The sequence below is a fragment of the Budorcas taxicolor genome, chromosome 25 (assembly GCF_023091745.1).
Source record: "Budorcas taxicolor isolate Tak-1 chromosome 25, Takin1.1, whole genome shotgun sequence".
Lineage (NCBI taxonomy): Eukaryota > Metazoa > Chordata > Mammalia > Artiodactyla > Bovidae > Budorcas > Budorcas taxicolor.
This window is the reverse complement of record NC_068934.1, coordinates 18,089,693-18,116,984: the sequence shown is the minus strand read 5'-3', so window position 1 is coordinate 18,116,984 and position 27,292 is coordinate 18,089,693. Positions and strand designations below refer to the sequence as shown.

At 37.6% G+C, this 27,292-nt stretch overlaps 1 protein-coding gene across 3 annotated transcripts in view; it reads right to left on the bottom strand.

Annotated features, from left to right (window-relative positions):
* Positions 1 to 2,764: 2,764 nt before the first annotated feature.
* The window catches only part of NARS2 (asparaginyl-tRNA synthetase 2, mitochondrial), a 132,283-nt gene continuing 107,755 nt past the window's right edge, over positions 2,765 to 27,292 (bottom strand). For 2 of the 3 annotated variants that reach the window (XM_052662004.1, XM_052662006.1), the window contains 7 exons: positions 26,294 to 26,392; positions 26,157 to 26,194; positions 20,422 to 20,488; positions 18,836 to 18,973; positions 8,659 to 8,756; positions 6,656 to 6,682; positions 2,765 to 3,391 (listed from right to left, as the gene is read on the bottom strand). In XM_052662004.1, the coding sequence (XP_052517964.1) occupies positions 3,247 to 3,391; positions 6,656 to 6,682; positions 8,659 to 8,756; positions 18,836 to 18,973; positions 20,422 to 20,488; positions 26,157 to 26,194; positions 26,294 to 26,392 (612 nt within the window). In that variant the 3' untranslated portion in view covers positions 2,765 to 3,246. The remainder of the gene's footprint in view (positions 3,392 to 6,655; positions 6,683 to 8,658; positions 8,757 to 18,835; positions 18,974 to 20,421; positions 20,489 to 26,156; positions 26,195 to 26,293; positions 26,393 to 27,292) is intronic. The other variant, XM_052662005.1, reaches the window with a different exon arrangement.

Genomic DNA, 27,292 nt, shown 5'->3' with positions numbered 1-27,292 from the left:
GTCCCTGCTGCTACTGCTACTGCTGCTGCTAAGTCACTTAAGTCGTGTCCGACTCTGCGACCCCATAGACGGCAGCCCACCAGGCTCCCCCATCCCTGGGATTCTCCAAGCAAGAACACTGGAGTGGGTTGCCATTTCCTTCTCCAATGCATGAAAGTGAAAAGTGAAAGTGGAGTCGCTCAGCCGTGTCCGACTCTTAGCGACCCCATGGACTGCAGCTTACCAGGCTCCTCTGTCTTTTCCAGGCAAGAGTACTGGAGTGGGGTGCCACTGCCTTCTCTGGGGAAGTCCCTAGTTTCAGCTTTGCACCATCCTTATCAGACATCAGTACTTACTGTTTGTTCACTTATTGGTAAAATGTAAGTACTGAGTCAAAGATGGGAAATTACTAGGCTGTTACATAAGTGGCAAGTGTTTGGCTTCAACCAGATACTCGTTATGTAATCAACTGTGAGAGAAAAGAATGAATGAGTGTGACAGTTTGGAAATACACTCCTGGAGACTCAAAAAGATAAGGAAGAACGTATGTTTGATGCCTTGAGAAGGAACCCTTTCTACCTCACATACACAACACACTGAACACACTTAAGTCTACTGTTAAACGACCTTATTATACATTTGCAGAGACCAAGTATGTACTAAAAAAAAAAAAATCTAAGTCAGACTCTAAATCAATTATTGTTAGTGACTAGATCCTTAGAATTGACATCCTTTAACATGATAGCTCTGCAGCTGAAATAACTGGAGGCCACAAGGATGATCTTATTTGCCTAATGCTCCACAGTTAAGCTAATGGTGGCACTGGGGCCAGAAACCGGGGTTTCTCTCATTCAGTTTTCTATCACTGTTCTTTTTGATGCCCAGCCCTCATGTTAATTACCATCACAATTCTATCTGGTTCCTCAAAAATACCTGCAGGTATGATTCCTAACAGCCTTGGAAACTATTACTGCATCCAGGTTTCAGGCCTGTGAATATTTGTGATTCTTGCACCACAAAATAGTATCAAGACTTAAAATGCCAAATCAAATTAACTGACGTAATGAATGTTTTAAAATAGTTTCTCTATTTTACCTTCCAGGTCTACGGCTAAATATCATCTTTTCAGAAATGCCTCCTCTAGCAAGCTTATCCACGATTGTCCTATTCTTTATAACTTTTATGCATGCGTGTGTGCTAAGTCGGTTCAGTCATGTCTGACTCTTTGTGACCCTATGGACCATAGCCCACCAGGCTCCTCTGTCCATGGGGATTCTCCAGGCAAGAATACTTCAGTGGGTTGCCGTGCCCTCCTTCAGGGGGTCTTCCCGACCTAAGAATTGAACCCATGTCTCTTAGGTCTCTTGCATTGGAGGGTTGGCTCTTGAACACCAGTGCCACCCTGGAGCATAGGTCACATTTTGAAACAATACATTTGTTTACTTATCACTGGAATATCTTCTCTAACAGACTGTAAATTCCATGAAAGCAAGGGTCAGGGCACTGCTATTTATTTAGCAACTAGCACAGTTTGTGGCATGTAGAATAAGCTCAGATAATACTTGCTGACTAAACAAATGAATTTATCTCACTATCCCATGGTTAAAACAAGTCATATGGAAGCCATAATTGTCCCTTTTATGCTGTCCCAAGGCTTCCCAGGTGCTCAGTGGTAAAAAAAATCCACCTGCTGATGCAGGAGATGTGAGTTCAATCCCTGGGTTGGGAAGATCCCCTGGAGAAGGAAATTGCAACCCACTCCAGTATTCTTGCCTGGGAAATCCTATGGGCAGAGGAGCCTGGAGGGCTACAGTCCATGGGGTTGCAAAAGAGATACAACTTATTGACTTGACAACAACAACCCAAACTTGATATCTAAACCCAAGGATTAAAGTTCCAGGGAAGCAGATTTTAGCTCAGCAAAAGCAACCAATTAGATTCAGAAATGGAATGAGCTGTTTTGTGGGTACTGAGCTCTTTGCCAAGAGGCTGCCAAGGTACACAGATCCCACTGCTTTAGGCAGAAGTTATGACCCTGACAACATCTTAGTGTCTCCTATGACTTCCAACTCTAGGTTCTGCAGTTCTTTCCAAATGTTTGATTTTGAGTTAGGTGCATACAGAAATTCATTAGGAAATAACCTAAGAGAAGTTATCTAATGAGACTTGGAAAATAGATTATTCACATATGCATGCCTTTTTACAATTATTTGATGCATATGAATTCTGAGTTCACAATCCGCCATAAGTCCATGTACCTGTACGTCAATGAAGACTAAAAACAGAGTTAAAAAAATCTGGGTAGCATTTTATGGTTTTAAACACACACACACTTTTATATAATTACCATATCAAGTCTGTGAGGAAAATTATACCTGAGCTTATACAGGGTAAATGGCTGATCCAAACTCATAAATGTACCTGCTAGAACCATCAGGACACAAACTCCCAAAGTCACTGATCTTTCTGACTCCAAATTATCCACCCTTTAGATTTAGCTATATATCCTCTTCTTGGATGAAAAATACCTTTCTTCTAAATTCAATGGGAAAAGGCCAAATGGAATTTAAAAACCTGTTTCTTTTCTTTCATAGGTATCAAGAATCTCTTTTATTGATAATCAGAAACATTACAAACATTTAATATGAACAAACTGTAACATGACAGTGATTAGTTTGAACAATTAATACATCTCATTAGCTTTTATACTTAAATAGCAACAGTTATTAAATGTGATTTTTTTCACATAGTCTGATGAAAAATATTTCAATTCACAATAGCAAGTTTCTTAACTCAAGATTCAAAAAAAGGAATATTTTCTTCTTTAGTAAAGCACTGAGAATAAGATGGGAATTTATCACAGGTTAAATGGCAAGGGAGAAAAGGTCCAATAGCATTTTGTTTTTAGCCAGTAGTTTCTTGTCAAAGGTCACAGAGAGCAGTGGTCTACGATTAAAGAAAAAGGAAAATACACGTCATCCCACCCTAGAGTTTGAAGGGACCTTTGAGACCATCTAGTTCAATTTCTTCTTTTTTCTTATTTGACGTAACAGCTTTGAGATTTTATTTGCTATAAATACCTATTGAGAGTTCATGTTTCCAAGAAATGCCTTCAACTTTCTAAGAAAATCATGATCACATGTATTTTTCAGGCATCTTCTGGCATGACAATTATATATCGAAAACGTTTGCAATTTTGTTCTCCTATATGCATATTTATGTGCAATACCTCTGGGACAGGGTGGTTTTCCTTAGTCAGTCTTCCAGCTACAAAAGACACGAATGAGTAAATCTTGGAAAAGGGATAACATCCTTGATATTGTCAATTCCTAAGATGCACTGCAGATAGCGTTCAAATCCCATCCCAAAACCTCCATGTGGCACAGATCCAAATCGACGGAGGTCCAGATACCTGATTTTGAAAAACAGAGTATCATTACCTATAAATGCTTCATTTAAGATCAGACGTTATGAAAGAATTTTATGTTTCAAAATTATCTTGCAGTCATTTGTGCTCATCACATCACTGGGGCAGACCAGTCTTTTCACCTTACAGACAGATGAAGGACACAGAGGAGTTAGAGTGATCTGTCCAAGATTATGGAGACGAAATAGCAGCAAATCCTGTCATGCATTCATGGGCTTTGGTCACATGATTCTAAGTTTTTGTTTATTGGACACTTATATACAGAAAACTTGTCTCATTAGGCTACAGAAAAATTCCTAAGAACTGTATTATTTTTCTTTAAATACACTCCTCTTCTGCTTCTTAGTATATCAATGATAATGTTCTTTTTTTCCGTATCAAAATCATACTGTTCAATATATACAGGAGGGTGAAGCAGTTTGCCTCATGTATTACAAAAAGATATTCCCTTCCTACTAGTCTGTAAGCTACATGAAGGGCAGGAACTGCATGTTATTCAACCTTTATCTCCAGTGACTACCCAGAAACAGATGCTTACTACGTGGAGAGTTATTGTTTGAAGGTATAATAATATACTCAGAGGACTGCAGTAAGGAAAATCTTCAACTCCTCTGCTTTAAGCCTGGTGGAAGATGTCCAGAGTCATTTTTCTGAAGGCCATCCATGCACATTCTACTCCCACAGTAAGACTACATGCTAGAAAATGGTACATTCAGGATTCAAACTCAGATTCCAATATACCAGCCCAGGATACAGTTATTTTATGAAAAGAAGAGAAAGAAGACTCTATAACTCTTTTTATTATGTCATTTGATGGTGGGAATTCCTGAATTATATAATACAGATTAAAATAAATTTATAGTTTCTTGAATGATTTGTAAAATATACAAACATACAGCATAAAACTTAAACACCACAGCTGGTAGTCATTTGGCTCTTTAAGAGTAAAGACTATAACCTATTCCCCCACTATTAATAACAATGACTACATGTATTGGTATTTTAGCTAATTAAGTACTTCTCTTTCTAAAATAAAACTACAACTAGTTGAGTTACAACCAAGTGAGACATCAATAAGAAGTAAGTTATCTAGGATAAAACCTGAGATTAGTAAGCACGATCAGGAATAATGGAAGGAACACAGTCTGAGTAACTGAAATGTTTGATAGCTGAATTAAGTTTATAAGGCATGGAGGCAGAACATACTTTGATTTAGTGAGAAAATGAGATGAAAGGCATATCATACCACCTGCCACAAACACCTGCAGGATCTGAGCTGGCTGCCAGAAGTCCAGTATCCAGCTTTGGCTGGCTTTACATTTCTCATACACAGATTTCAGAACACTGGCATAAATATCTGGAAACTTAATTCAGAAGAAGCATTCTGCCTGTAGTATTTTTCTTATCTTTGCTTTGATAGATGGAAAGATTTATTTCTAAAAATAAGTTTTCAAAAGAACCTGTATTTGTTTGATGGTTGCTATATTGGTTCTATAGAAGAGATGGTAAAAATTGTGGAACTAGTTACAGATTTCATTTGCATGGGGCATGTAGAAACGGGAAGTGAAAAAATTCTTAGACACCTGGGGTAGCTACACACTCAGTGTGGTAGATCACTAGCAGAGATCACAGACTTGAAGATTTTTAAGGTCATTTCTACCTTTAAGGTACCATGATTACCACAGGAAGCAGATTCCAACTGTTAAAAAATAAAATTCAATGAGTAAATTAAAAAAAAAACTTTATTCTATGATTCATCAATCAGGCAGGATCCCACCTAGCAACAGAAAAGAGCTCTGAAGAGCTCTACAAAATGATTTTAGGCAGAAGGGGGCAGGACAAGGAAGTTAGTAACAAAGAGTGAGTGGTTTTAGGCAAGGTCATCTTCCTTTAGGAGATGACAGGTGTCCGTCAGACAGACGACCTCACTAGTGTTGACCAGGTAATTCTAGACTCTCTGGTTCAAGATTCCACTTCTGGGAGATGTTGAAATTATAATTAAATCAGGTATTAAGTCTCAGTTTGGGGATGTGAGCTTAGCACAAGTGACTTCATTTTGGGCCTGTTGTCTGTTAAAATAATCAATACTTACATTTGGAGATGTTAAGAATTTGAAAACTTTAGTTGGGAAAAAAGTAGTATTGAAATGATTAATAAAGACCAGAAAAAGTCTAAACCAATGATTAAGATATATCTAGTTATATATATAGAGAGAGCTAGTTTTTAGTTTTTATATACTATGAATAACATCTTGTAGACAGAAAATAAATTGAGGTAAAATGCGTAAGTGTGACAATCAGTTTCATCAACCTAACAGCAAAACTCAGCACTAAAGGAGGAAAGGTGGAAAGAAATTAAACTTCTACTCTGTGTAGATACTTAACTTATATTGCTTCATTTCATCCTTACAAAAATCCTATGAATTAGATATTACCATTCCATTTTATAACCAAGAAAACCAAGGCTCAGAGAGATTAAATATGCTGAAGTTCATTACTGATAAATAAGGCAACCTAGGGCCATTACTTGAACCCAATTTCAGGCTTTTTGCATCTCTGAAATCTAGTTCCATTACCAAAAGGCAAGTGTGTAATTTGATCTTTCCCTCTGCTGAGGACAGCAAAAGAGTTAATAATATGGTTGATACTATTATACAAGATCCTGAAAGAATCTTATTACAGAAATATGAATAAATAAATAAATAAGTTGTATATACTGAAAAGTACTTGAAGAAGGGATCTGCAGAAGGAACAGCAGAACAGCTTAGGTCTGCAGAAAGATGATCTTCCCTAAGCAGCTTAGATTTCTATAATTGGTGGAGACCCCAGGCATCACTTAGCTCAAGCCCCTAACTTCACACATAGAGAAAATGAGGCATAATGGTTAAGAACAAAGTCCCAGTTCTATGCTTCTGTGTGCTCTTGGTTAAGATAGTTAACATCTCCAGGTCCCAGGCCTGGATGGATAATAAAAAGGGAGTAAGAATGGCAACTAACTCAGGGGGTATTGTGATGATTACACAAAACAATATCCATCAAAAATTTAACATTGTTATCTGGCACACAATTGGCAATAAATAAATGACAGACATTATTATTACCACTTTTCAAAGATTCAAAGGGAATAACTAATCTCAGGACCTGTTCATTGTTTTAACCCTCTTCTATAGCACCCTGGAAATATATGTGAAAACTATGTAACATTCAGACCCACAGCCAGAACAAGAGTCATCAGGGGTTATATTCTTACCATTGGTAGGCTTCTGTCAGTCCTAATCTGTAAAAGGAAAGTAAAATTCTTTCAGAGAATGACAATAAGATCAATATACTAACCACCAGGCATTTATTTTGGGTTATGTGCAAAGTGCTCTTTATAAAGAAGTAAATACCAAAACTTGTGCTCTTAAATAATAATATATAATACAGTTGAGGAGCTGCACCTTTATTAGGTGGTAACAAAGGTAAGAAAACCAATATTAAAAAAACCAACAGTCCAATATAATCAAATAACAAATGCTATGGAAAGAAAGCAAGGTCCAGAGCCCAAGAAAGGGGGTTCATCTGAGATAAACTTACTGTCCTGTGACATAAGAAAACCACTATTACTACTTCGTAAGGATGTCTAAAGGCACACCCAGACAAGGGATGTACAGACACAATTTTCTTTCCATAATAGTAAAATAATAATATAGATTCTGAGGATACTTCATAATATGGTTGCAAGTTGTTTTTTTGCCAATTTGAGAAATGCTAATAAAATTTAAAGTTCGTAGTACTCATTAAAATTAATTTCAGTCCTTAAAAATGTCTGGGACCATGGCGTATCTCAAACTGATCAGGATTATGAATAATTCAAACATGCAAAAATATGAAAAACATGAATTGAAGTCAAAGACAGATCCCGGAGATAGGGAAACACATATATCCACTTAATTAGGAAAGCTAAATTTGGACATTATCAGATATTAGGTAAACATTTAATGTTATGAGGAAAGGTTTCCTGAAGGAAGGAAGCAAGTACAGAAAACAGACCAATTAATCTTTCAACAGATGAGATTTCTTGCCATGTGTGATTTTTATTGTGCTTTAAAAGAAAACCCAGAGAATCTTCAAATTCTTTCCATCTAAGGAGTTTTACTGTCACTTCAATTCCACAATTTTCCCAGAACTTCCTAACACTATAAAAAATACTAAGGAGTTAGTAGTCTAGCTGATAAAAAGAGTCCTCCCAGAGCATATTTATCCCCTTTCTTCTGGATGCTAACCCAAACAGAGCAGTTCGGATGACTGGAATTACAAAACCAAATTACTCCACAGATTTATAAGTTGGGATTTTGGAAAAGCAACAACTTTTTAAGCACTTCTCCATTAGGAAGAGGAGGCCTTACAAATGGCTAATTTAACAAACATGTCAAACAATCAAGACTTTTCCAGATTACTATGAAACCTAGTATTATCTGGAGAGAAAGATTATGCCTTCAACATGGGAAAGTCTTTTTTTTAAAAAAAAGTCTGGCACAGTAAAAGTGGAAACCATGGAAAACAGAGGTTTATAACCTTGGTTAGTTTAGGAAGTCATTGTGGTTTTTTGGCAGACCATGCATATACAGGAGTGGTAGTTCAATTAGAAACATGATTCCCCCACTTCTCATCTCCGAAACATTTTCTGTGTGTTTATGGATACATTTCCCAGGTCTCAAACAGTAGGTAAAAGTTATTCAAATACTTAAATCAAGATAGTTACATAGTAGAAAACCTGAGGAAGGAAAAACTGCTTATTCTAAATGCTAGCTTAGCAGATAATTTTAGTTTCTTTCTTCTTCCATCTTTATCCTTTCCCTGGTTTAGAGCCTGTCTTCACGATTTAGTTAAAAATCACAAACACAGAAAATCCCAACAACTCCTTTTCCCCCAAAAACACAGAGAAAAAGGAAGAACAAACTTTAAGGGGCTTTAGTCACCTTTCCTTTTTCTATCACTAACTTTTAAAAAAGCTATTTCTATAGGGAGAGACATATACAAATAGTGGGCAAAAAAACCCAAAAATCATTGTGTTTCATATAACAGCTCTAAGTTTTCAGAAAAAGAAGCTCAGAGAGGTTAAGTAATAACTTGCTTACGTCCACACAGAATCTGAAATTCAGGTCTGTCAGGTACTAAGACCCACCTACTATTCTGTTAGTCTGCTATTACTGCCTTTGAGTGCCCCATTCCCATTTTTTAAATTTCCCTTTTTCTAGTTCTGATCAGTACCTGGCCAATCGCTGTTCTAAGAAATGGTATCGTTCCTCTCTGAGGCTTCCTCCAAAGAGTTCTCCAACTCCAGGAACCAGAAGATCAACAGCAGCAACCTGAAAAGGAAAAAACTCACGAACACCATTCTGTTTTCAGACCATCCCAACAATGTCAGCTTCTGAAGCAAGTGGAACTTACAACATTTTGATGACTGGCTGTTTAACTGCTTACAGTTAAACAGAATCTTATTTATGGTAGCTGTTCATGTCTCCTGTTTTAATACTAAATGTTTAATTATTATGTTTAGAATATAAAATGCAGGTGAACAGTTCCCCCTCTGGCACCATTTATGTGGTATACTTAACAAAAATATGTTTTCTGTACAAATGTGGTAAAAATGTTAGTCATAAAAAAATGTGGAAAGTATTAATAATTATAAAAATATTTTAAAACATCTATCATCATGCAGAGGCCATTATACGCTAGCGTATTTTCTTAGGTTTTTTCTTTGTATGCTTAAAGAGTATAACAGAGATCAAATTACATATAAAACTCACCATTCTCATTATCTTAGCCAACAAAATACAATAAATATTTTTCCTATGTTAGTAAAAATACTTCACATACTTAATGTTTTAATAGCTGCACAGTTTAATGTTTAGAAGTATCATAGTTTATTTAACAGCTTTCTGTTGAATATTCAGAGTGTGTGTGTCTTTCATAAATAATGTGGCAATGATGTTTTTCTTTAATTTGAAGTATGCTAGTACATGAAAAATATGCTCTGATTGTTAATCAAATTAAAACAAAGAGATACCACTTTGGTCTTATCAAAATGGTGAAGATAAACAATATAAACAAATATAGATTAGAGAATGCATCAACTAACACTCTCATACCTCTGATACAAACTTTCTGGTCAGCAACTGGGCAAAAGATAATCAAAAGCTTTAAAAGTGCAATTTGCTTTGACTCAGCAACAGGAGTTCTAGGAATTAGTTCTAACAAAATAATCAGAGATGCAAAAAAAAAAAAAGAAAAAAAAATTAAACACACAGAATATTTACTACAGTATTGCTTATAATAACAAAAAATTGAAGTGTACATCAAGAGGAGACCATCAGATAAATTTTAGACATGGAAGAAAAAAGACTGACATCTCTAATACATAATGAGGTGTAAACTGTGTTGCTATGATTTCTTTTCTTTTATTCATATTTTCTTATTTTCTACAAGAAAGGTGTTATACTGTTGTAATAGAACAACAAAAAAATTTTAATAGGGTAAAATGGTGGCTTGATGTTTTAACTTGTATTTCTTCACTTACTAGTAATATTTACATTTTTGAGAATGTTTATTTGCTATCTATATTATTCTGTGACTTGGCAATTCTTTTTTGCAAGTGGGGGGGGGGGACAAAGAGGTGTCAGGTAGACATTTATAAGGCCAGTAATAAGAAGGCACAAAACTCAGAAAGATTTAATTCACAAATAAAAATTAGGAATCCATGAACTTTGGAATGAGGTTCATGACATTGTACAGGAGAAAGGGATCAAGACCATCCCCATGGAAAAGAAATGGAAAAAAACAAAATGGCTGTCTGCGGAGGCCTTACAAATAGCTGTGAAAAGAAAAGAAGCGAAAAGCAAAGGAGAAAAGGAAAGATATAAGCATCTGAATGCAGAGTTCCAAAGAATAGCAAGAAGAGATAAGAAAGCCTTCTTCAGCGATCAATGCAAAGAAACAGAGGAAAAGAACAGAATGGGAAAGACTAGAGATCTCTTCAAGAAAATCAGAGATACCAAGGGAACATTTCATGCAAAGATGGGCTCGATAAAGGATATAAATGGTAGGGACCTAACAGAAGCAGAAGATATTAAGAAGAGGTGGCAAGAATACACAGAAGAACTGTACAAAAAAGATCTTCATGACCTAGATAATCACAATGGCGTGATCACTCATCTAGAGCCAGATATCCTGGAATGTGAAGTCAAGTGGGCCTTGGAAAGCATCACTACGAACAAAGCTAGTGGAGGTGATGGAATTCCAGTTGAGCTATTTCAAATCCTGAAAGATGATGCTGTGAAAGTGCTGCCCTCAATATGCCAGCAAATTTGGAAAACTCAGCAGTGCCCACAGGACTGGAAAAGGTCAGTTTTCATCACAATCCCAAAGAAAGGCAATGACAAAGAATGCTCAAACTACCACACAATTGCACTCATCTCACATGCTAGTAAAGTAATGCTCAAAATTCTCCAAGCCAGGCTTCAGCAGTATGTGAACCGTGAACTTCCAGATGTTCAAGCTGGTTTTAGAAAAGGCAGAGGAACCAGAGATCAAATTGTCAACATCTGCTGGATCATGAAAAAAGCAAGAGAGTTCCAAAAAAACATCTACTTCTGCCTTAATGACTATGCCAAAGTCTTTGACTGTGTGGATCACAATAAACTGTGGAAAATTCTGAAAGAGATGGGACTACCAGACCACTTGACCTGCCTCTTGAGAAGTCTGTATGCAGGTTAGGAAGCAACAGTTAGAACTGGACATGGAACAACAAACTGGTTCCAAATAGGAAAAGGAGTGTGTCAAGGCTGTATATTTTCACCCTGCTTATTTAACTTCTATGCAGAGTACATCATGAGAAACGCTGGGCTGGAAGAAACACAAGCTGGAATCAAGATTGCCGAGAGAAATATCAATAACCTCAGAGATGCAGATGACACCACCCTTATGGCAGAAAGTGAAGAGGAGCTAAAAAGCGTCTTGATGAAAGTGAAAGTGGAGAGTGAAAAAGTTGGCTTAAAGCTCAACATGCAGAAAACGAAGATCATGGCATCCAGTCCCATCACTTCATGGGAAATAGATGGGGAAACAGTGGAGACAGTGTCAGACTTTATCTTTTTGGGCTCCAAAATCACTGCAGATGGTGACTGCAGCCATGAAATTAAAAGACGCTTACTCCTTGGAAGAAAAGTTATGACCAACCTAGATAGCATATTCAAAAGCAGAGACATTACTTTGCTGACTCAGGTCCGTCTAGTCAAGGCTATGGTTTTTCCAGTAGTCAAGTATGGATGTGAGAGTTGGACTGTGAAGAAGGCTGAGCGCTGAAGAGTTGATGCTTTTGAACTGTGGTGTTGGAGAAGACTCTTGAGAGTCCCTTGGACTGTAACGAGATCCAACCAGTCCATTCTGAAGGAGATCAGCCCTGGGATTTCTTTGGAAGGACTGATGCTAAAGCTGAAACTCCAGTACTTTGGCCACCTCATGGGAAGAGTTGACTCATTGGAAAAGACTCTGATGCTGGGAAGGATTGAGGGCAGGAAGAGAAGGGGATGACAGAGGATGAGATGGCTGGATGGCATCACGGACTCGATGGACATGAGTCTGAGTGAACTCCGGGAGATGGTGATGGACAGGGAGGCCTGGCGTGCTGCAATTCATGGGGTTGCAAAGAGTCAGACACGACTGAGCGACCGAACTGAACTGAACTGAAATTCCCCAGGCATGGGCAAAACTCGAAATTCCCTTCATCACTACTGCTGGATTTGAGGCTCAAGTTATTTTGATGCAGTTTGATTCACAAGCCCCAGCAAGGGAAATTCATTAGATACTCCTTGGTATTTAAGTCCTAAAAGATAATGCTCTTAAAGTGCTACACTCAATATGCCAGCAAATTTGGAAAATTTATCAATGGCCACAGGACTGGAAAAGGTCAGTTTTCATTCCAATCGCAAAAAATGTTCAAACAATTGCAAACAATTGCGCTCATTCACATGCTCAAAATCCTTCAAGCTAGGCTTCAATTGTACACGAACTGAGAACTTCCAGATGTAAAAGCTGGATTTAGAAAAAGCAAGAGAATTTCAGAAAAACATCTACTTCTGCTTCATTGACTATGCTAAAGCCTTTGACTGTGTGGATGACAAAAAACTGTGAAAATTCTTAGAGATGTGAACACTAGACCACCTTACCTGCCTCCTGAGAAACCTATATGCAGGTCAAGAAGCAGCAGTTAGAACCAGACATGGAACAATGGACTGGTTTCAAATTGAGAAAGGAATATGTCAAGGCTATATACTGTCACCATGCATATTTAAGTTTTAAGCCGAGTACAGCATGCACAATGCCAGGCTGGATGAAGATTGCTGGGAGAAATATCAACAAACTCAGATATGCAGATGATACCACTCTAATGGCAGAAAGTGAAGAGGAACTAAAGCGCCTCTTGATGAAGGCAAAAGAGGACAGTGAAAAACCTGGCTTAAAACTCAACATTGATAAAAACTAATATCATGACATCCAGTCCCATCACTTCATGGCAAACAGATGGGGAAACAATGGAAACAGTGACAAACTTTATTTTCTTGTATTCCAAAAACTCTGCATATGGTGATCACAGCCATGCAATTAAAAGATGCTTGCTCCTTGAGACCCCATTGACTATACAGTCCATGGAGTTCTCCAGGCCAGAATACTGGAGTGGGTAGCCATTCCCTTCTCCAGGGGCCTTTCCTGACCCAGGAATCAACCAGGGTCTCCTGCACTGCAGGAGGATTCTTTATCAGCTGAGCTACCAGGGAAGCCCTCCTTGGAAGGAAAGCTACGACAAATCTAGACACAGAGACATCACTTTGCTGACAAAGGTCCGTATAGTCAAAGTTATGATAGTTTTAGTAGTCATGTCAAATGTGAGAGCTGGATGATAAAGAAGGCTAAGTGCCAAAGAATTGATGCTTTCGAATTGTGGTACTGGAGAAGACTCTTGAGAGTCCCTTGGACAGCAAGGAGATCAAACCAGTCAATCCTAAAGAAAATCAATCCTGGATATTCACTAGAAGGACTGATGATGAAGCTCCAATACTTTGGCCACCTGATGTGAAGAGCTGACTCACTGGAAAAGACCCTGATGCTGGGAAAGATTGTGGGCAGGAGGAGAAGGGGGTGACAGAGGATGAGATGGTTGGATGGCATCATTGACTCAACGGACATGAGTTTGAGCAAACTGAAGGAGATAGAGAAGGATAGGGAAGCCTGGTGTCAGGCAGTCCATGGAGTCGCAAAGAGTCACAAACCACTTAGCAACTGAATAACCACCACCATCCCTTGGTTGAGTATTCTTCCTTCCAAGTTGACTTCACAATATGTAGTCTATTGAGTGTACATATCCAATGTTTAAAATTTTATGATTTACTAAGTAACACTGATACAATTTTTAAAATTAGAATACTACTAGGTGATCCTGGCATCTTATCAGGGACTGCTGGGCAGTCATTTGTCCTAATCACACATGGCTGAATGGAATGAATGGACATTATTTTCTGTGAAACAAATAGCCTAGCTGAATATTTGCTACCAGCCTTTGGAGGAATTGCTTAGGACTCAAATTCATGGCATGTGACATTTTGCATGTTTGCTTAGATTCACTTCATTTAGACCCACAATCTGTCCCTTTCAAATGATGAAATGTTTGGTCATTTATAAGTTATTCTTATATGTTCAAATGAGCAAAAACTTAGGCTATCTGAAATCAGAAAATTTTAGAGCTGGTTAGTACACTGTAGGTCATCCAGTACAATTCTCTAATTTTTATGGCAGGAGAAGCTCAGGCTCAGAGAATGGAAAGACATGCCTAAGGCCATACAAATAACTAGTCCATACAAATAACTAGTAAGAGAGCTGGCTTTCAAACTAAGCACTAGTAACTTCTTAGTCCAGTGTACTTTTCATTATAACATTTGTTCATACCACTATTAAAATTATTATTTTTTGGAGAGGGTGAGGGGAAGAAAGAAAGAAAAAGAAACTATAACTGTAAAAATATACCATATTACTATGCATTACCTCTGGCCAAATGTTATAAGCATAGGTTAAACATTCTCCTACACCCCTCTCTTGACTTCCCAGAGAAGGCAACTGTGAGACACACCTGTTCCAATATTTTTAGATTGCACTGCACCCTTTGCACAAGCTCTTGGAACCCTGCTCATAATCTGTTACTACATCCCTACTGAAAGAAACACAGAAGTCAGTTAGCTGACCTAAAGCCTGTTCACTCACCACTGAAAAAAATAAAGTAGGGATGGAAGCAGACACTTTGTTTAAGTGAGCTGAAAAGAAATCTAGGTTGCATAAATCAATGTTGTATATATCAGCAGACTAAGTAAGTTATATTTTAATAATTAGCTCCGAGAAGCTATAGCACTGCATAAATTACAAAAGTATATGAAAGTTTATTATAATACCTTCAGGTTTCAGGCTGTGAGATCCCATTAGAGAGACTGTCATAATGAAGGCTTCCTGGTACTTCTAAAGGTAACTGTGACTGCAGTCTATGAGAGAATTGCCTTTCAAGGAATCTTATGTAACTGCATTTAATAGCAACACCCTGCCCACCCCCCCACATACACACATTTTAGCAATACTGTGCTTTAACACAATAAAGACAATCAAAATTTAGAAAGAAAGAGGACTTCACACTTATTGACTATCTACCATCCCAAACACTGTGCTATGCATTTTTCATATTATTAATTATGAATTAATTCAATCCTCATAATTCTGGAAAATATTATCATCTAATTTTTACAAATGGAAAAATAAAACTCAAAGAAATTAAATGGCTTACCTAGGATCACATAGATTATAACACAAAGACCTGGGACCTGAACCCAAGGGTGCCTGATTCTAAAGCCTGGGGACATTCTTATTCCATGGAGCCAACATTCAAAAAAAATTTAGAATAAAAGCTGCTCTTTAGCTTCCCAGGAACTTCCCTAGCAAATCAACTCACTCACTATTTGTCTGTGTGTGCGTGTGTGCGTGCGTGTACACATGTGCGCTGCGTCCTGTCCGACTCCTTGCGACCCCATGGACTGTAGCCCATCAGGCTCCTCTGTCCATGGGATCTTCCAGGCAAGAATACTGGAGCAGGTTGCCATTTCCTACTCCTGGGGATCAAACCAGTGTCTCTTGTGTGTCCTGCATTGGCAGGCAGATTCTTTACCACTGAACCACCTGGGAAGTCCATCACCAAATAGATATCAGGTGCCTGCTATGTCCCAGGCATTATGCTAGGCAACAGGACACATTCATAAGTGAAAAAAAAAAAGGTCCTCAAGTCCTTTGGCAGAGAGAAAAGTGTCACTAAATAAACAGTTATACAAATAAATGTAACACCACAACCATGTTAAGAAATAGGATGGACTAAGTTAGTAACTCCAGGTTTGCAGTTTAAAGTGGTACACTGTGGTTCAGTGCATCTCTGACTCAGAAGAGAGGGTCAAGGAAGGCTTCTCTGTGGAAATGATTACTGAGAAGAGGTCTAAGAGTAAGCAAAATTACTCAGGTGAAGAAGGCTGTTCTTAATCTAGGGAAGGCTATGTAAAAAGGTCCTGTGATGAGGGAAAACCCTGCCTACCTATCGGAAGACGTGAGAAAGCAGCAGCCAGGCTACACTGAGGCTTGTAGGCCAAACAAAGAATCCTGACGTTTGGCCTAAGAGCAGTGGGAGGCCACTGGACGGCTTTGAGAAGAGAGAGAGTGTGACCAGATTTTCATTTTCTAAAAGTTCAAGCTGAAATGGGGAGAATGAACTCAGAGGAGGACAGAATGGATGCAGGCAGAAGACTGGTTAGGAGGCTACTGAAGTAGTCCTGGCAAGATGTGATGGTATGTTAATCCAGAAACATGAAAGTGGAAATAAAGAGAAGTAGATGGATTAGAGATTTATTTAGGAGTATAGAAATGACAGTTTCAATATGTGAAGTGAGAGAGGAGAACATTTAAAAGATGACTCAGGACTCTGGCTTACACAATTAGATGAACACTGAATTTTCAAAGAAAATCAAATTTTGTGGGAGAAAGGGAGAAGGAGTGAAATCATAGGTTCAGTTTGGGGTATGTTAAGTTTGAGGTGGTTTTACGATGTATAAATGGTGGTAAGACAAGTCCAGAGCTCACAGGAGAAGTCTGGATTCAAGACATGAATTTCTGAGTCGTATGAAAATACACAGTGAGTTGTGGGTAAAGATGAAATCATCTGGGGAAAGAAAAGCCCTGGGGAGAAAAGGATGGAGGCATGAGGAATTCCAGCATCTAGTGAAAGAGGATGAACCTGAAAAGGAGACTGAGAAAGAATACTCCACTAAGAAAGGAAGAAAACTAGGAGAACACTGTCAAAGAAGTCAAAGGGGGAAGAAGTTTTAAGAAGAAAGTTCTAAATAGTGCTGAATAATGCTGAGAGGTGAAGTAAAAGACTTTACAAGTCTGTTGGGCTTAATAATAAGACAATTATTACTGCTCCCAGAGCTTCAGTGGTACAATTAGAGGGAATGATAGTGGTCTGAATATAAATCACATTAGAAGGCGGAGGAATGAGTGGTATATACTGTGGTGGTTATGAAATATTCACCATCCTTAAGAAGACTTTAATTTGAGAAAGGAAAATTTATATAGAGACTACAAAAAAAAGACACAATGCCACTAATTAGTTTTACTGATCCTTTAAATGCCATAGAAATCCAGAAAAGGCAGGCTCAGGGTGACTGGGTAAGCTAGGGAAGTCATCACAGAGCAGGAAAACCTTAAGCAGAGTGTTTTTAAGTGCAAAACTGAATGACTGAAAAGTGCTCTACTGAGGGAAATTGAGAGGAATACACTGTGTGTGTGTGCTGGGGGAGAGAGGTAGAAGTGGGATAGGGTGGAGTGATTAAAAAAAAGGCAAGAGCTACAGACAAGTTCCTGTGTTTTGTGACGTAAGCTCAACACTGAACAGACAACCTGCAGCTGGATAATCCACTCCCCAGTTACGCTCCCTTTTTTTGCTGCCAACCTGTGGGCCTATTCATTTCTCATAACTGATTATACCAGAGACTTGGTAGGGAGAAGGGAAAATAAGTGTCATAAATCAACTGTGTTGCTTACTGCACTTGGATAATGCTGGTGAAAGGTAGGGATATGTAAAATCAGTGGCTAACGTGTAATTTTATATTTGTGACTTCTGAGGTAGTGTGATAAAGTGGAGAGGAATACAGACTTCAGAGCCAGAGGGAATCAGGTTTGAATGAGAACTCTATCACTTTCTATCCATGGAGCTGAGAAATGCAATTAGTGTTTTTGCACTTCACTTTTCCATATGTAAAACTGGAAAAACATCGAGTTTCTTGGCACATCTTCAATTGTGATTTGTGACTTAAGAGATAACATGATAGTATGTGCTTCATACTAATTGGTGGCTCCTACTGTTTTAGGAATGCTGTAATATGAGCAAAGACAGGAGAGACATTCAGATAACCTTGTATACCTAAGATGAGGCAACTTTATTTATTAGGGGGTCCTGATCTACATTTTCCTACTGGTATTTATCTAAAAACAAGTGAAAAGTACAAGACAGCAAAGTTTACATTTAGGACCTTTTCTGAGATAAACATATTTGTCTCATAGATTTTTATAATTAATGCTATTAAAAACTATTCAATACATATTTAAAGAGTAAAAAATATTCTTATTTTATGTTACTGCCAATTTTGTGAAGGAGAGGAGACAAAAAAAGAGAAAAAAAGGAAAATACCAGAAATATAAAAGCCAACTGTAGTTGAGGGAAAAGAACAGAGGACAAGAAGAGCTAAAGAGGACAGACAGACAGAGACAAGATAGGCAGAGAAAAGAGCTGGTCAGCAGAGGACCAACCAAGAGGAGAATGCGCCCAGACCTCTTCGACCCCTCCACAGCCCTCCCCTCACTACTTCTATTTGATAGTCAAAGTACTCTAAGCTGCCTGCTACGCCAAGCCAGCTCTTCCTTTGTCTGATAATGCCATACCATCATCTCCCCCTACCGCATGTGGTCTCCTAATCAGTATTTAATTTGATAGGAGACTGGGCATATTGCTATACACTGCTCTAGGGCTCTCAGTAATTTAAAAATACAAAACAAAACGCACCTACATTTGCATCTGCTTAACTGAGAAGGACACCCTACGACAGAAATGAGGGAGTGTGCTTACAGAACACTGGGATCTTCTTTGGAAACACATTTTTAGAGGAGCCTGTGAGAAATGTTATCATTTTAAGAGAGATAAAGAGTGAATGATATAATTTAAGAAAATATGCCAAAGGATAAATTAAATTAAATCAAGGGGAAAACCTCAGACTCTGAGATGACTAACCCCGATTTATTTAGTGTGTTTACTTACTGTGTGCTGAGGGCCATCTTCATTATCCCTCATGTAGAACGGCTTGAGTGCTAATGGATAATTAATGACAAAGACTGGTATGTCGCCACAGTGCTTCACCAGGTATTTTTCATGTTCAGTGTGTAGATCAGTACCCCACTGTAATGAGAAAAAAGAAATTACCAAAGGAGAAGACAGAGCTGAAATATACAATGCAGGACCTAAAAATAACCTTTATCAGTGTCAAGGGCTTCTCTTCCCTGAGGATCAGGGATGTATGGAACCGTCTGCTGAGGTTACACAGATAGAGAAACTAGAGAGAGATGTGTGAACAGAACATTCAAAAGCCTGGAAAGATGAAAGCTGGAACTAGTAGATAAACACTGCACTTTCTGTGCCCCATCTGAGGGAGCAGCATTTAGCAGACAAATAGGAAGACACAGTATGCTTTCCACAGTGCATAAAAGCTGATTCAGATTCATAATTTTTATTAATATTGGCCAGAGCTTCTTCTACAGTTACTGTTCCTAAGTTTCAGGAAATTAAATGATGAGAGATAATGTTCCTGATACTGAGTCCATCTTTGGCTAGCTGGCTTCTCCCAGTGAATTCTTTTTTTTAAGAGTCAACTAATGTATCAGGTGCTCTTTGATGAATATTTAATAACACTGTTCATCTATTTATTCAGCAAAAACTAATGTGCCTATTAAACCCCAAGTACCATCTAGGTACTGAAAATAGTGGTAAGGAAAACAAAACCCCTAACTTCATGAAGCTTCTAGGGTAGAAAACAAATATTAAATTAAAAAATTATACAAGGAAATCAATTGATTATAATTATAATAAGCACAGGACACTCATAACTTAAGAGAAAATCTAACCTAACATCTAACTTAAGAGAACATCTAACTGGGAATAGAACTGGTATAAGCAGTAGTTTCAAGACAAAGGTATTATATTCTTAACATTATCTTATTAGTCCCACTTGTCTGGCAGTATCTTAATTACAGGAAAGAAGCACTGGCAGAGAAATGAGGAGACTTGCCTCTAACATTCTGTGCATGGTCACTAGATTATGCTGTCTTTCCAGACCGATATCCTTGCCAATAAAATTAAGGAGTTCTTGGAAAAAGCAAAAACACAAAACTCAAGTGTTCTTCAAAGTGGATCACAAATTAGAAGCCTCTATAAAGTTCAAAGGAAAAAGAAACCTGTTTAATGTGTTGCCTAGACTTATTTGATCAAATAACCTCTTTTGTCTATCAACTGATAACATCATTCAGAAAATACTTTGAGAAACACTGAACTAGTTGATTGCTACACTGATATTCTATTCTATATTCTACGATATTTCTAAAGAATTTCATCTTTAAACTTGGAAAACTTCTCTATAACTGCTTTTGTCACTGCTAATCCAAATGATATGATTCTACTTCAAAAGAATTTTTCAGTCTATATATGTCAACAAGGTTGGGCAAACATCAAAAAAACCCAATGTACATATATGAAATACTGCATATTGCTAAAAAGAGAAATAAGGTTATTTTAAAGGATTCTTAATGAAATCAGATAAATATGAGAAAGAAATTTTCATATATATATACTACCTCTGGAGTGAAGGTGAAGTTCTGGGATGCCTGCTTTAAGATCTCCACTGCCTCAGTGTAAGAAATGCTGGAGAGAGAAAGGGTAAAATCAGAAAAAGGTCTATATAATGGTCTGTTGTTAATTAGTGCATCTGAAAGCTGTAAAAGGCTTATTTTCATACTGTTTTTCAGATCACACATGAATATCAAATGATTGCTGGGTTATCAGGAATGATTATAAAAAATGATTACTGATAATCAGGAATTATGGCTGATTTAATCTTATGAGAGTCTGAGCAGTGTGAAGAGAAATGGCCATTCAATAATCACACTTGTAGTGTACACAAAGAAGCTAGTCACTCAAGAAAGTAAAGATTTTTTCTGAATTCATGTTATGCTAATGCCTGAAAAGGTGTGAAATACTGAGACTGAAAGAGGAAAACTCTCTCCTGAAAGCTATCATTCATTCACCCAACATATACTGAGCATTTACCGTGTTCTAGGCATCATTCCAGGCACTGGAGATCCAGTAAATAAAAACAAAGACCCTGCCTTTATGGAGTGTGTGTATGTGTATAGAAAGATAAATAAACCAAACTAATATAATGCCAGGGAGCTACGGGTACTATGAAGATAAACAAAGCAAGGTAAAAAGGGGGTGTTTGGTGTACTATTTTAGATAAGATGGTCAAGAAAGGCCTTGCTGAATTGGTGACATTTGAACAGAATCCTGAATGAAGTAAGGAAATGGGCCATATAAATATCTAAGGGAAAGTATTCCAGGCAAAGAGAACAGTGAGTACAAAAACCTGCAGTGAGGAACAGTTTGGCTTATTCAGGGAACAAAAAAAAGCCAATGTGACTACAGCATATTGAATAAGGGGAAGAATGCCAGGAAATTAGATGGGAAAGGTAATGAGAGGTCAAATCCTACGAACTCTTTCAGACCATGGTAAGGGATTAATGATATATTCTAGTATTGGAAGATTGTTCAGAAAAAATACTACTGGTTACCTCAGTAAGAAAGCACCATGCTAAAGCAAGCCAAACTAAACATTTAACAGTTTGAATAGGTGATATATGCATATGGTTAAAAAAACCAAGATGAATAAAACAGTATACATCTTCATTCCACCCCTTTCACATAGCTACCTAGTTCCTCTCCTCATACACAATCATTGTTACTGGTTTCCCGTGTACTCTTTCAGAGGGCTTAATGCATCTCTAAGCCAATACTAATACTCAATCTCCCCTTTTTACAGATGGCAGCTGTAGCGTCATACACAGTCTTTTACATCGTTTCTTGCTCAATATCTTGCAGATATTTACACATCAGTATATAAAGAACTTTACCTTTTGAACTATTACATAACATTCCACTCTGTGGATATATCCTAATCTCAAACCAGTCACCTACCAATGGGTATTTCAGCTGGTTCCAATCTTTTGTTATGGCAAATCATGACCACATATGTCTAATTTATGCTTCCCAGACAGCTCAGTTGGTAAAGAATCCTCCTGCAATGCAGGAGACCCTGGTTTGATTCCTGGATTGGGAAGATGCCCTGGAGAAGGGATAGGCTACCCACTCCAGTATTCTTGGGCTTCCCTGGTCGCTCAGCTGGTAAAGAATCAACCTGCAATGTGGGAGACCTGGGTTCAATCCCTGGGTTGCAAAGATCCCCTGGAGAAGGGAAAGGCTACCCACTCCAGTATTCTGGCCTGGAGAATTCCATGGACTGTATAATCCATGGGGTCACAAAAGAGTTGGACACGACTGAGCGACTTCCACTTCACTTCACATGCTCACACAAATTTTGAACGTGGGGAAAACAGAACTGTTGGGTTCTAGGGTACTTGCATCTTGGACTTTTTATAATTCTGAAAGACACTGCCAAAGATATCATCCATTCCCCTTTTATAGGGTTACACTGATTTATGCCCACTAGTAGTATATGAAGGTGTTTCTCTATCTCCTCTGCAACAGTATTTTGCATGATTAAAAACAAAAATCTACAAGCTTTCTGAAGACCTGTGAGCTAAAGAAATAACTTACCCAACCCAAACTTATTCTCTGAAGCAAAAACAAAGTTCAAATTTATAATAACTAACTGGAAAGAGCTGTGTTATAAAGTACAAACAGACCTACCGAAGCTATGTTTTGAGTGATAGGTTTTTTAAGATGGAAATTCTATTCAAAAGAAAATCTAGTATTAAATAACAGATAAAATCTATGTTAGAATGGTGTTGGTGTTGACAGTAGTAATGCTTTTTAAATGAGCATTTTATAGGAGGGAAATTGAAGCTTAGAGAGGTTCAGTAATTCGCCAAAAACCACTCATGTAAGTAAGAAGTAAAGCTTAATGTGCTGACTCCAGAGTCTAAGCTTTTAACTCCTGAGATAACGCCTAAACCACCTGCAGTTTCATATGTTCTACTGAAACAAAACATAATGGGCCCTGGGTTCTCCCTCTGACTCTACCACTTACTAGCTATGTAAATCACTTCATCTCAATGATTTACATCTTTATTTAAAAAAACCTAAAAATACAAACATTAAAAAATTAGGTATTTACACTTATAAAATGAGGACACAGGGCTATACTGTCTTAAGTTTTTTCCGCTTAGATATTCTACTGTTCTGTTCCATCAATTACTTGATATGGTCTATTCATTATACTGAGAAATATAGGAGCAGTCAAAAGGGGAAGCACCAGAATCTTGAACCATTGATACGTTTCAGGTACAACGTCACGAAAAAAAGACTCATGTCTAAATAGCTCTCCTTATTCTAAATGTTCTGCGATACTCTGCCTATACCTTAAGTTGAGGCAGAACTTTCAAGTTTAAATTACAGCTCTGACACTGGATATCCCTGATGGCCTTCGGCAATTCTACTTTTTCTTGGTTATGCATGCGTGCGTGCTTAGTTGTGTCTGACTCTGTGTGACCCCACGGACTATAGCCGGCCAGGCTCCTTGGTATGTACAGGGAATAATATTTCTTCTCCTTCCCAGAAACTATTTCCGAAGTGCTTTGAACTCTGAGAATCATGCAATTTACATATTCCCTCTGACTGTTCCATCCCCTTTTTGTTTCTAGCTGCTGGGACCTCTCTTATATGCTAATGAAGTCAACAATGCATTTCATAGGATTTCATAATATTTTAACTAACGTCTTTAGATGTTTTATAGGAGGGTTTTCAAATTATCGAGTTTTTGACGTATTGCTTAAGCAGCACTTGGTGATTTCAACAAAATTACTCAAGTTATCACTTTTGAGATGAGAAAACTGAAACTTAACTACTCAGAGTTGTTGTGAAGATAAAATGAACTTCAGTATATGTAAAGTTTATCACTGTCTGATACACAGTAAATATTCAATAAATGGTGGATATTTTCCCTTCATCTAAGATCTTACTCATTAGATAGGAGCTGGATAACTTCTCTTAAGATCTGCCTGATTCTCTGTTACCAGCACAGATTCCTCGAAATGCCCAATTTATTTCTTTATCTTAATTAAAAATTTTATCAAAATGCTTATGTCCAGAACTCTCCTGTATATTCCAGATCTGGACACTCAAACTGCCTACCTGACATCTACAAACGGACATCTGAATGGATCTCAATCATAATGTGACACCTCATGGGATGAGCCTGTTATCACCTCTCTCTCTTCCCACAACCCCCCTGCTACTCCTTCCTCTGTCTCCATTTCCATAGCTATGTAAGTCAAAGGCCTCCAAGCCACTCTCTTTCTCACTCTCAGCAAATCCTGTTTGCCCTCTCTTTAAAACCTATCCTGACCTGGACCATTTCTCTCCCCCTCCACTGTCACCATCCTGGTCTGTGATTGCTAACTTTATGTGTCAAGTTGGCTGGGCTGCAGTACCCAGATATTTGGTCAAATATTCAGGATATTTCTGAGAAGGTGTTTTTTGGGATGAAGTTAACATTTAAATCAGTGGATCCTGACTAAAGAAGACTCCCTCCCTAACAACATCTAGTTTGAAGGCCTTACTAGAGCAAAGAATGGCCTCCTCCAAGAGAAGGAATCTGCCAGCAGGCTGCCTTTGACTTGCTCTTCCCTGAGTCTCCAGCCTTCAGAATTTGAATTTGCCTAGTCTCTACAAATACGTGAACTAATTCCTTAAGATGTTCTTTTCCCACTTACCCATATAGCTAGTTCTCTTACTCTCTCGAGAGCTTTACTCAAAGATCATCTCAGTGGGATCCTCCCCACCATGCTATCTACCATTTCTATCTCCTCATTTTTCCTTTGTCATATCTTCTATCTCTTTTTTGGTTTCTCCCCCCTTAGTATTACTCATTTTCACAGATTATATATTTCACATTTTTATCTTATTTCTTGGCTATTATTATCTCCACCAGGAATGTAAGCTCAGTGAAGGCATGGAGTTTTATCTGCTTTGTTCATTGCTTTAAAAGCAGTTTTTAGATGCTAGAACAATGCATGGCATATAGTAAATATTCAATATACATTTAAGTAAAGAAAAAGTCTCCAAAGCCTGCACTTGTACTTCACTGCCCTTTGCTTTTCTACCACAGGGCTCCTGACTCTTCCCTCCTTTGCTATTCCCACATTTGCTGCCTTGTTATTGGTTCAGGGTCAACAATTCATCACTTTTAACTTGAGTCTGCAGGTCTAGGTTGCTACCTTATTCTCAGCTCGGTCCAGTGTGCCAAGTTTTTCTTATTTCCCTCCTCAAGGATAGGTTGGATTCTTTATTCTCTTAGAACAGAAACCTGCTAAATTTAAGATGGCAAGGGAAAAATGATACTAACTACTTTGAGAGACAATCTTTTATTCTTCAAAGTATCAACCTTGCTTCCTTGATACACTGTAAATACCCTGAATACTAAGTTTTTTAAAATTTGTTTTAATTGGAAGATAATTACTTTATAATATTGCAATGGTTTTTGCCAAACATTAACATGAATCAGCCATAGGTATACGTGTGTCCCCCCCATCCTGAATCCTGCTCCCCATCCTATCCCTCTAGGTTGCCCAGAGCACCAGCTTTGGGTGCCTGCCTTCATGCACTGAACTTATACTGGTCATCTATCTTACATATGGTAATGCTGAATCCTAAGTTTTATGGAAATTGTTTGTATTAGATATAAGAAGTTATTTGCTGTTTTTCCCTTATCAAGTATGTGTTTCATAATAAACTGTGAAAAGAACAGCCTATCTGATTAATATGACTGGTTGACTAAACAACCAGTCCAATATCAAATGCTATATAACAGGATTACAGTGAAAATGAAGCAATAATGTATGTGCAGTATTTACAGTATGAATTTTTAGGTTTTAAAAAATTGGCTTAAAAAACAGTTCAGAATATATTTTCAGATTTTAGCGAGCAAAAGCAAAGAAAAAGAAAGAAGACTGAAATAGAGAAAAACAGAGAGGCAAACATTACATGTATCTTAAAAGCATACTTTTTAATCAAGCTAGATTTTGATTACTAAAGAATTAGTCTGAATTGCAGTAATACAGCTAATAATTACCATGTTCATTTATCTTGCTAAGATTTATTCATTATTTATTCATTCAACATTGATTATCAACTATGAACCAGACACAAGAGCTATAACTATCATTAAAATACAAGTGTCCCTTGAGTCTAGGAAGTATGATAAGCAGATAAACAAAAAGAATTTAATACATAATAAATTATGATAAATGATGATAAATTATGAATAAAGTTCAGAGAAAATATAACATCTACTTACACTAGAAAGTTGTTTTTTAGCATATGTTCTAATCTGTCCTTCGTAAAAAAAGAGAAAAAAGAAAATTTATTAAATCGAATTAGAGTCATTGTATGTAATTAACACAGTCAGAAGGCTTTATCCACAAAACTAATTACCTTTTGGCCAGGAGCTATGAATTTGTGACAGAGTTCAACATCTTTAGGACAATTTGAGAGAACTGTCATTGCTGTAGTCTTGAAGAGGCTCTCCATAACCTAAGAGAAATGATACAGAATTGCCTGACATGTAAGTTTCATGAAAAAACCAGCTCTGCAGGGACTACTCTCCAGGTTTTAGCAACTATAAAGCCATTAGGCCTCTTACTTTCTGAATATACTGCAGCAAGCTAATTCAGTTTCCAGACTGATTAAAAGAAACATCACAACTTCTCAGAGTAGGAGGGAAAAAAAGAAAGAAAGAAATGTCTGAAGTTTTTGTGAACAGTTTCAATAGTAGTAATGAAGTGACCTGTCAAATGAACAACTAAAACAAATTGAGCCTCAATTTCAGTCTACTTGCTTGTATAATCAGAGCAGTAACGGTACCTGTTTTATAGGACTGCTGTGAGAATTAAATGAGATAATACATGCAGAAGACTTAGCTCAGCACCCAGTTCAGAGGAGCACACAACCAGCATCAGTTGTGAAGAGTGGAACCTTCTGAAAAGTGCTTCATTCAGTCATTGATAAATGAAAGTAAACTTTAAGATTATAGAAGCAATGAGATCTACCTTCATCCAAATACATACATTTTTGCTTTGCTAAAGTATAAAGTAAAAATAATATAGATCAAATATGACACAAATCAGTATATAAGATTTCATTCTACCAGCGGTGCCTATAAGTCTCTCAGGGAAAAATTTGTTCTGAGAAGAAAAAAGTGACTGGAATGGAAAATATTTCTAAAATATTTTTAATCCAAACTAAAATTCTTGTTTTGAAGTCAATGAGATCATACTGTGATTTCCAAATGTGTCTCCATAAAGAAATACATATTAAGTCCAGGCTGCCCCACCTGGAGAAGGCAATGGCACCCTACTCTAGTACTCTTGCCTGGAAAATCCCATGGACAGAGGAGCCTGGTAGGCTGCAGTCCATGGGGTTGCTAAGAGTCGG